Source organism: Gadus chalcogrammus, chromosome 19, assembly GCF_026213295.1.
Source record: "Gadus chalcogrammus isolate NIFS_2021 chromosome 19, NIFS_Gcha_1.0, whole genome shotgun sequence".
NCBI classification, from domain to species: domain Eukaryota; kingdom Metazoa; phylum Chordata; class Actinopteri; order Gadiformes; family Gadidae; genus Gadus; species Gadus chalcogrammus.
Window position 1 is genome coordinate 7664606 of NC_079430.1, and position 11552 is coordinate 7676157.

The window sequence follows — 11552 nt, forward strand, 5'->3', positions numbered from 1 at the left end:
ACCGTGTCGACACCTAGGTCGTTACATTCATAATGCAAGGACCTTCATCGGTGGGCCTTAAGCTCAATCACCATTGTGTAACCTCATTCAATCGTAGAAAGTGACTTAACAGGAATTTGTTTACATGAAAAACTTTATGTAACCAATTTATTTCAACTTTGATTTAATACAAATACATACATACATATATACATAAATACATGAATACATCCATGCATACATACAAACATACATACATACATACATACATACATACATACATACATACATACATACATACATACATACATACATACATACATACATACATACATACATACATGATACATATACCTGTATACATACATACTTACATGCATAAACAGATTTAACCGTTGTTGTTATTGTCTTAGTTTCCTATAGTGATCAGGATTATCAGATATATTCGATTTTTAATAAAGTTTCAGTAACTAGACTATATTATGTCAATAACGGTAGTATGGGGCACTAACGCCCCCATAATCACAGAAATCAACACTTAACCTTTTTAGTGTTGCTTTGTTTTGATAGCATCTAACTAATCAATGTTTTTCTAAATATGTGGGATGCACCTTTGCTTCACAAAGCACAAGAAATTCTTCTCAACTTTAAAGAGGCAAATGCCAATTAAATGTTCTTTGTCCAAAAGACAAAGCAACCATGATATTATGATATGATCATGATATTTATAGCAATCATCCCATCATACAGTACGCAACTATTTGATATATTTATATGTTTAAACTTTTGGGACGAATGAAACTATGCTTGCACATCTTCTGCACAGTTTCTTACAATATTTAAAAGTGCTATCCATAACGATAGTGTGCCAATGTTGTCTCAAAGCGTTTAACAAGCTGCGTCAAAGAGTCTGTATCTTTGTAGTAAATGTTGGTGTTTCGTTCCCTGACATGGCTTTGTTTTTGTCTGTTGTTTTCGCCTTTTCTGAGGCATGTCGATATTGCAAATGCCCCGCAAACCGATTATTGACTCAACATTGAAATACTATTGTGACAAGCAAGTCAGCGATCAATCAATAAACCATTCGCGATTGTTGGCCGCAGGCTCTAAAGGGAGCAAGAATCCATCAAGCACTCTGGTCTGTCCCCTTGTTGTTGAGAAGAATACTGCTTTCCAGAAAGAAAGAAAAAAGTAGTTATTTTGACTGCTATGCCCTATGCCCTTTGTCAAATGAAAAACTACATTTGCCCTTTTGACCTTAGTGCTCGGTTTGGTTAGCTAGCGGTGTCTCACATTCCTTCAAAATGGCAGCCGCCTACTATTGCGTAACACTTCTCCTTACAGAAGTGTTATTGCTTCAATCCATTCATTCGAACTGATCATTAAACGGGGGGTTTTGTCTCATACAAAGGGGTGGGGGGGAAACACACACATGATGTCATGATCTGTGCTGGATGTGTCGTTTATACATATAAATGAACTGCATTTGGTTAAGTGCTTGTTTGACTGTCGAACTAAGGCAACAGACATTAACCATGCATTGAAACCAATAACTTGTTGCACATTTGACGTGATCTTCTATCTAAAAATTATTTGACCAGGAGTCCGTCTTGAGACGAGCACATCTCGTTTTCAAGAGTGTCCTGGCCGACCAATAGGCATCAGGTAAACATTTTATTCCAATTCCAAATATATACGAAAAAGGGGAATTTATGAGCGGCAGAATCGCAGAAATGGGTCCTCTCCATTTATTTCACCAAGACCATGTTGTGCCTCTTGTGTTAACTTAAGGATGGAAGTTATCGTCTACTGTAGTACTGCACACCATTTATTTTGATACATTTAGAAATTTGAAATAGCATAGTATAATGAGAGAACACATAGATATCTGGATAAATTTTTATTTGTTATAAATATAATATGAGTATGACACATTTTTGGTTATATTTGTTATATTTGAACTGTATTCCACAATAAAAAATTCTGACCTTTGATTAGTGAATTACCAGGAACTCTACTAATGCAAGGCCATACATGTTTTGGTTTCTGTTACATTGCAGTGATCTCATTACATTTTTTCTTATTTTCTTTATCATGTTTTCACAAACAGATATTTTAGTTGTAGTAGTTGTCATATGAGGATTTTTATTATATGTGTTTCCTAACAATTTGCCCAAAAAAAGATTTGGACCATGATTGATAATTCCTAGAGTAATAACTTTAAGCAGCTTTATTTTTGGCCTATTTTTAGACACTGACGTCAGAATAACCACCTGGTGCTGGTGAAATTGGGAAGACATGTCTTTCCCTGTAGAGTCAAAAATCACTGACAAATTCTCTTTGGCGTAAATGTCCTCACAACTTCCTTCCGACGCACACACACACACACACACACACACACTCTCTCTCACTCTCACTCTCACTCTCTTGCTCGCTAGCTCTCTCACTCTCTTGCTCGCTAGCTCTCTCTCTCTCTCTTGCTCGCTAGCTCTCTCTCTCTCTCTCTCTCTCTCTCTCTCTCTCTCTCTCTCTCTCTCTCTCTCTCTCTCTCTCTCTCTCTCTCTCTCTCGCACCGTCTCTCACATACACAAACACACACACAGCGGGTCACAATTCTGTTCTACTAATTTCACATATTTATTTGCGCTAACAGTCATCATCTTAGAGGTACACTTGGTAGAAATAGAAAAGAGTTGATTGATCAAATACCAGAAATGCATTCTTATCTTTATCGGGGTTGAAGTGAAGATTTATTTTTGTTCATATTTGTACCTGACATAGTCATCATTATTTACATGTTGTTATTTATATGTTGTCCGTTACAGTTTTTTGTACTTTCTTTTCTTGTTCTTTGGTGTCATTGTATTTGTTGTATTTGTTCAAATGTTGATGGGTCAATGGTCCCTAAAAAAACTAAAAAACTTCTGCACTAGTCATTTGCATAGGCATTTGAATATGAATATGCATTCAAACATTATAATTGATGTTCAATTGGATTGTGAGCAACATCTTTTTGGTGATGAATTTGTTTGTGAATTATTATTTACAGTTTAAGCCTTATTTGAAAAAATCATGTAACCAAAAGCTAATTTTACTCGTGATTGTTTGCCGAATTCTGTCCTTACTTCCACCAGATTTCTATTCTACTTGCTATTCAAATTTTTATATTGACCTGTTCATAGACATTCACAGATATTCATGCATTTAAGTATACCTAACTCAACTCATCTGTGTTTACATACATTGAATAGTGTACTATAACTGTTATGTTCCGAATTTATTTACATTTGGTGAAAAACAGAAAGGCCTGTGTTTCTAAGACGAAGGCTTTAACCCCTTAAGGTTGGATTTGGAAAAATAATGTATACCTTCATTGTTTTTCCCTTCTACAGTGATTAACCCTCTAAAATTTAAAAATGCCATGACTTCGGCCTTGTAAGTGATCATTAGTTTCACAGCAGGGTGTCTAGTGCTAGGCATAGCTTAGCATTCCTCCCTACCTATAGTCTGTCCTACAATACATGCATAATTACAGGTTTAATCATATTTCAGGAATTTATATTATGTTAGAGATTATCACATGATTATGTTAGAGATTATCACTATAAGTCTTGTTTATGTTAGCATTAATATTATATATTGAGGCCAAAATGGCACTAAAATCTTTGTTAAAATCAAATGCAAGTACACTTATTTCAAAATCCTCCTAATAACAATACAAATAATAATAATCATAATATATATAATTTTACTACATTGCGTCAAAAGATACAAAGCCATAATGAGAATTAGAGAGAATGTTTGCCCCTATAAACTAATATTGATCATCTTTTTACATTTAAGCCCACCTTACCAAACATTGGCAGGTGTGATCAGTTATCTTTATGTATCATGTGTGTGAGGGTTAGGAGAGCAGACATGCATTTATCTATGCTAAAATAACCTAGCTGAACAGTCACACTGAAACAGCCGCATTAATCACTTCTCTCCGAATCTCTCACAATAATTACCTGAAGAAATTACAACTGACTTTGTAAAAGCAAACTTAGCAAATAAGTCAGTTTGCTTTGGCACTCGAGAAAGCAGAAACTTTTTTTTTGAATTTGAGAGAATTTGACATCCAAATATGTTTCCTTCAATCTTGTAAATAATTGATGGAGGACTTAAATATTGATCTAACTACTAGAGAAGAAGTGTGGTCCAGTTCAAGTTCGTTGTAATAGTCAGCAGTCAACTCACCGACAGCCGACCGATTTGTAGTTCTGTGTATGTTTCAATGTGTAGGGCAGTCATCTTCAGGCAGATCAATTATTGATTATTTTTTTAGGATTACGGCCTTGACTAAAGTTATTTGTAAAATTTGGTTGATAGATCATTAGAAAAGAGGTAATAATAAATCCAGAAATCATACAATAATAATTCTAAATATCGCTGAATGCCTGCAAAATACAATGTATTATTTTGAGTTTGGGGAACATTATTATTTTACAAACGCTTCCACAATTAGTAAGTATATATTTTTATTGCAATACACACCATTACACCCTACCTAGTAGCATACTATCAATTTGTCGTAGTGTTGTTGTTGTTGCTTGGCAGTGTCTAATGAAAAGTGGTCACCCTAGCTATCCTTGGGTTTTGATTAAGGACAAGTCAGTGTCATTGCGTAGTCAATAGTTTGTGACTTTGAATTTGATCATTTTGATATAGAACATGTCCCTTTGGTCTAGACAGAGCCGTAGAGCTGTGTTTGTCCTTTTGGCAGGTCCTTAATGACATTTTCCTTTCTTATCTGTATGTCATTACCTTATGACAGCCTATCAGCTACTCCATGTTCCACCGGCAGTAATCTGTGTCTTCCTGTGTCTCCTTCACCTCCACCCCTCACCTCCTCACTCCTCACCTCCTCTCTCCTGTCACCCTCACTGTCACTCAATGTCCCCCCACTCATCCCCACTGATCACCGTTAACTGGAGAGAAACATGCAGTTTGTATGAACGTATAAACTCAGAGGATGCACCCCACGTACAGCACAGCACAGTCTAGTCTAGTCTGGTGGTGGTGTGTTAAGGCGAAGGTCCTCAAAGGTCACATAGGTCCTCAAAGGTCACATAGGTCCTCGAAGGTCACATAGGTCCTCGAAGGTCATATAGTTATGGCACCGATCACCATCGTCGTTTGCAAAAATAAATACAAACTGCATCGTTCGAGTGTGTTGCGTCCTGCAGTGTATTCTGTAGCGCGGTATCCCCCACAAGGCTAAACCCCTCTCCCCTCCCCCCCCCCCCCTCTCCCCCCTCCCCCCTCCTCCCCCCCCCAAACAGGGAAGAAGAACTCACTGCTGCTGCAGAAGTTCCAGAAGGACCTGAACGCCGGCGTGTTCAACACGCAGGAGAACGAGATATTGAAGCAGATAATCCGGCAGGACAGGGAGATGGTGATGATGGTGGACCGCAAGCACTCGGTCAGCGGGATGAACTCCACCCCAATGTCTGGAAACTCCATCATTAACTCCCCCGCGCAGCCGCCCTACTCCACCTCCATAGGCACCAATCAGCTCCAGCAGTCCGCCTTCCCCCTGACCTACAGCGCCTCCGCTATCGCCAACGCCTCCGCCGCACGCATCCTGCCGGCCGCCGCCGCCCAGGGGGTCTTCATGGCCCCCGGGGTCTCCTTCGGCAACATGAGCGCAGCCGGCTCCTCCACCTCCATCTCCCCGGTCGTGGTCAACCTCCCCTCCCTGCAGCAGCAGCAGGGCGCCATCATGTCGCCGTGCTCCTTCACCGCTGCCATGTGCAGCCCACCCGTGCAGACCCCTCTGGCTGGCCGGAGCTTCCAGTACCGCTCGCCCACCGCCTCCCAGCTGTCCCTCATCCAGCAGAGCCTGCCCCCGGCCCAGCAGCAGCAGCAGCCCCTTCCCCCCCCACAGCAGCAGCAGATGGCCCAGCCACCAGCGCTGTCGAGCCCTGCCTCCGCCGCCTCCTCCACGCAGCAGTCCCCCGGGCAGCAGCAGCTCCTCTCCTCGCCCCAGAGGGGGGAGCACGTCCTCAAAGGCTCGCCGGCGCTGCAGTCGGTCAGTCTGAGTCGAGACGTGCGCCACCTGTCGGCCTCCCAGTCCTCCCTGCCCCACGACGCCACCCCGAGCCCCAGGGGCCACGCCCCGCCCGGGGACTCCCTGGCGTCCATAGCGCCCCCGGCGGCGGCGGCGGTGGCGGCGGCGGCGGGATCAGGGATCCAGGGGATCCAGGCGATCCAGGGGATCCAGGCGATCCAGGGGATCCAGGCGATCCAGGGGATGGCTCTGCAGGGGGGTCTGCGCACCACGGTACCCCAGCGGGTCAACTTGTTCCGCCAGATGTCGTCGGGGGCGCTGCCGCCCGTGCGCTCCGCGGTGGGGGCGGCGTCGGTGGGCGCGGGGCTGGGGGTCCCGGGGGCGGCCGGCGGCGTGCAGCACAGGGAGTCGCCGGGGTCGAGGAGGGATTCTGTCCTGAGCAGTGCAGAGACCGAGCAGGACAAAATGCGTTTTTCATCCAATTTATGATTCGATTTTGAGGGTTTTTTTCTGGGGTCCTTTTTTCCTTCTTCTTCTTCTCGAACCTGTGTTGCAATTCACTCTTCTTTTTTTTAAAACACGGAAATACGCAAAAGAAGATGTACATGAGAGACTTTCAGTATTTTCGGTTTTCCCACTTTCCCCTTGAAAAGATAACCTCATAGACACCCTGTACAGACAGCCCTTGTATTATAGTTTAGACACACTGTCTCCCTAAACATAAGAATGTATATTACACAAATATATATATAGAAATATATAGATATATCTATATTTATCTATTTATCTATCTATATATGTATAGATATATCTATATTTATCGATATATCTATCTATATGACTAAATGTAGATAGATATAAAGATATCTGCTATGATAACATAAATGTGTGTGTGTAAATCCAACTAGAATATTTGGCAATGGCTATTTAAAAGCTCTAGTATAAACATGAGTCTTCCTTTCCGAGAATTATAAAGAAACATGAAATGTTATTGATTTTTGTTTTGTTTCGCTGTTTGTTTCCCTTATTTTTAAGTTAACTTTTTTCTAACTGAATGCATTGTAGTTTCTGATGCAATCTGTATGATTTCAGTTTCCTTTTGTACTGAAGATATTGGTGAAAATGAGCAGCTTTGGCACCACTGTGGATAATAAGTCAAAAATACTTTGGGTGGGGGAAAATACTGTCAAAAGCACACATTACAGTTTGATCTCTTCACGTTTCTGAAAAGAATAACATAATTTTTCAGAAATAATTCAAGATACAGTAGCTGAGTTTTATGTTGCGTTCCGGCAGCAGAAATACAGCCTACCAAGCTACTAAATTGTCACATTAAGTGAAATACAGACCATGACAGTGTTATGGGTCCAAAGGTCATAGAATAATAGAAATGCTGCTTTATTCGTTTCTCGTAGATGATGATGATGATGATGAGGGAGAAAGAGAAGGATATGGATGGATGCTATTTTTTGTATTCCTAATTTCAGACGGCTGAGATATAGGTTATGTAATGTTGCTTAAAATCTCTCTGTGTACATTTATAATATTTATAAACTAAAGATTATTACCATTATGCAATAGACTGTGATATAACAAACAAAAAAAAACCTATATGTGTGTTGTAAATAATTTTGTAGGTCTAGTATTTACAGATACTGTGTGGTGCATTCTCAATCATAACAATGTCTTACTACTATCAGGAAACTGGACATTATCTTTCGGAGGGAGACAGAGGGTGAATGGACAGCGTACACGTTTCATTTGAGATGGACAAACCTTAATGCAATAGCTAGCAATACAACACTGATGCCTGCTGGGGGAGGGGACATTTCAATCTTTCTTTACGGAATACATGATGAATGTCCTGGTGCAGTAAAATCAATTAGACGGCCATTGTTAAAATATCATTTGATGAGTTACTCTTTTCAAAGAAAAGGTATTTTTATTTTCAGATGCTTCTTTTCTCAGAGCCATTTAAAAAAAAAAATGTTGCATTCTATATTTTTTTATTTAAGAATATTACGCGAAAGGGAGTGGCAGAGGCAAGGAACTATATTCCTACTTGTGATTCAGTACCCCAATGTCTCTTGAGTATTCCCTGTATTGTGTCACAGCGCCTCAAGTTCTCCACACGCTAGCGATTTTCACCCTCTCCTTTTACGTTTTTGAAGAAGTCAGGTTACTGTCTACGTTTTCGCAAGGCGTGCAGGGCACACATTTTTTTTTAAAAATGTGATTTTTCACAATGTGATTGTCGAAGCAAACTGGAAAAAAAACAAGACAATGCTGTTTTGCATTAAGGTTTATGTCTCATGTAACTCCCAAAACGCGGGCTTAGATACTTTAAACTGATGTGAATCAACTCATGAAGAAACCTGAGATTCTGTAAGACAGAGAAGCATAGCGTATTTATAGTCGGATGAATCAGTTTCACTGCTATATCAAGCTTGGGCAGAAATAGTGGTAGATTTGTTCCAAGTTTTTAACATAATAAGAGGTAAGATATTTACAGTATGAATCTGTGACTGCCATTTTTTAAATACCTTCATCATGACTAATTACATCTTTATCTATAACTTTATCTATATCTATATATATATATATATATATATATATATATATATATATAGAATGTCTGCTCAACTCTTTGTCATGAGTATCTTAAACTAGGTTTTATGACTGTTTTCATTTAACAATTTATATTTAGAGCCATAAATGAGTGCAAATACCCAACCATCCAATCAGTTTAAAGTGACTAAGCCCTGAGAAACTGTTTTTAAAAGACTGCAGGTTAGGCTCGGCAAAATTTGTGTCAATATTATACCAACACACAGTCAGCTCACCAATGTCATGAAAGCATGCACATTCAGAAATACCTACAAAAAAAAGATACTATTTCAAAAAGATGTTGACGTTAAATGTATTGTGAGATTATGTTTTGTTCACTGTTCGTCCGTTATTCGTGTGCAAGCAGAAACATCAAAAACTATCACACGGACATTCTTAAGTATTTGTGCCTAAACTATAGCCATGTTCAATCCTCTTTTTCTTTTTTTCCATCCGTGAGTGTGTGTGAGCCAGGTGCAAGACAAACACGCCCCTGCTGGTATACTCTTTGTGTTCTGTGTGTGCGTCTTCACATGTTTAGCGAAGAAGGCATTAGCGAGGAGAGAATGGCCAAATGTCTCAGTTCGTCCAATTGGAATCTTGAATTACAATGTGAATTTCTAGGTAGGCCTACAGCTTGTTTGTTAGGTTATTTCTTTCCTTTAATTCGTTTTCTCCCTCTTATCATTCTCATCTAGGCTCTATATTATACTCAATGAGGTTATGTACAGTTAAAAAAGAAAAGAAAAAAAAAGGTGAAATCTTTCTAGTTCTGCGGTTATATCACGCCGATTGAGACATTCTAGGACTCTGGAGCACCTTTCTTTCTAGTTCGTCACTGATGATTGGCTGGTGTATTTAACAAGCCAACGGATGATTGGCTTGTGTATTTTAACGCTTGAGTGGGATAAAACTGGCCAAAGCAAAACATTCTAAGTACTTTTATTTAATTTTTTATTTTTTATTTTGAATTGCACTTTCTAATGAACTCAAAAGATGACGATTATTTCAAACTTAAGCTTGGGTGTTGGTATAAGTAGGCAAGTCACGAAAAGAGAGAGAAAGAGACAGACAGAGAGAAAGAGAGAGAGGCATCCCCTTTGAATTGTGCTGCCTTGATACTATATAAGGTTCACAACGTGTGGAGGAGGTTTTATTTAAAACAGAGCGCTTAATCCTTAATATGCCATAGTGTATAGGAACTAGTGCACCATAGAGATGGATATCAGCACTGTTGGTTTGTGCTGTGTTTTGATATTTGCCTTCGAAGGGAGAGCTTCCCAACTACGTGCTTTTTTTTCATAAACGCAAACAACAAACTAGCATCCTGGAACGGGCATTACGATGACGAACAAACGCGCACCGAAAAACAGACTAATAAGAAACACATTTGCAGTATATGGACTCTCAACCAACCAGCACATATATTTGTACATTTCTTTTGTTTTTTTGGTGTTTTGTTGATCGAAAAGAAAAAAAAAGAGATGCAAAAAGAACTGAGAATAATGCCAGAGGAAGGAGAACCAAAATGTGTATTTTGGTCTTTTCCATTGCAGCAGTTGCGTTTTTTTTCGTGTTTATGGATCACATGCCCAGTGAAGAGAGAGACGGAAGCTGTAACGAGCTACCTTTTTACCCCGCCTCCCCAGCCTCAGCCCCGCCCACTAACAGTCATTGTGCTTATTCATGTTCTCCAATGCTTAGCGACAAAAACAAACGATCGGTTGGTTACTTGACACGGACGAGAAGAAAGGTAAATGTAAACTTTCTTACAAACAATATGCAGACAAACGGTGTTTGTCAAAAACTTTTGATTTTTTTGTTTTTATTTTGTTTGTTTGTAAATAATAAACCTTTAAAAATATAGAAAATAAACGACATATTGTCATTTAGCACTGAGTATGTGTCATTGTGTTGGGAGTGTTTGAAAGAGAGTGACAGCGTATTGCTACAGGCTAGCCTCATTGACTGAATTGTTGAATCTTGAACGCCTGTGATTCAATGTGAAGCACAGTCATATTCATGAATAAGCTTCTTCGTGGGAAGGTTATTGCATCTTCAATACTCTTGACCTTTTTTGACTTCGGTTTGCCAAGTTCAAGTTTGAATCCATTTTTCAAGATAAAATTCAAAAAGTTTTCTAAGATTTAGTTTAAAGCTGTTTTCCAAGATAAAGATAAGCTACGGCCTGAAACACTTTGACATTTTTAAGATACTACTTTTAGCGATGTAGCCCTTCATTGCACCTCAGCTCCATACAGTTTTGTCTAGTATTTGACTTTGCCATGGATAAACGTGACTACTGTAGATGCTAATACGTCACACAGAGACATTGCTACAGTAATTACAATGGGGTTTAATAGGAGAGTATGTCTGCAAGTATCCAATAAGCATCAGATATTTGCTTAATTTCCATATGACAACTCAGAGGTTATGTCTTGGCCTGACATCCCAAGACTAATTCGCAAATGCTGGAATGTAAGTCTGGAACCTCTAAGTCCATTTTCGATTTCCAATGGGCGATATCAATGGGGGCCCCTTTAAAATGCCTCTGGATGCAATTGAATAGACCTACAACAATTTAGAATAAAAAAACGTGTGACACATCAGTGGCAGCCATCTTGGTTGTTCATGAAAATGCCTCAACGGCGCTCCAACGGGGCGCTCCCCTTTAGACTATACTGTAAACCATATTAAAGCATATCAGATAAACGGTTGTGATTGGCCAGACCCGAGCCATGTGTGCTGGAAATCTGTCTGAACGGGAGGGGGGCCAGGGGCATATGCTAGAGCAAGTATAACATTAGCTCGCAGATATATCTGGTTCCCAGGCTAGTTCCCTCTCAGAATCACTGCATATACAATGTTTGCACTGTTTCTATGATGAGTAATCATTAATTTAAGAGGACACACA

At 39.8% G+C, this 11552-nt stretch overlaps 1 protein-coding gene across 1 annotated transcript in view; it reads left to right on the top strand.

Moving 5' to 3' along the window:
• The window catches only part of LOC130372200 (potassium/sodium hyperpolarization-activated cyclic nucleotide-gated channel 1), a 66357-nt gene extending 59837 nt beyond the window's left edge, over positions 1 to 6520 (top strand). The window contains exons 8-9 of the mRNA XM_056578053.1: positions 5304 to 6184; positions 6263 to 6520. Coding sequence (XP_056434028.1) covers positions 5304 to 6184; positions 6263 to 6520 — 1139 coding nt within the window. The remainder of the gene's footprint in view (positions 1 to 5303; positions 6185 to 6262) is intronic.
• The last annotated feature ends 5032 nt before the right edge of the window (positions 6521 to 11552 follow it).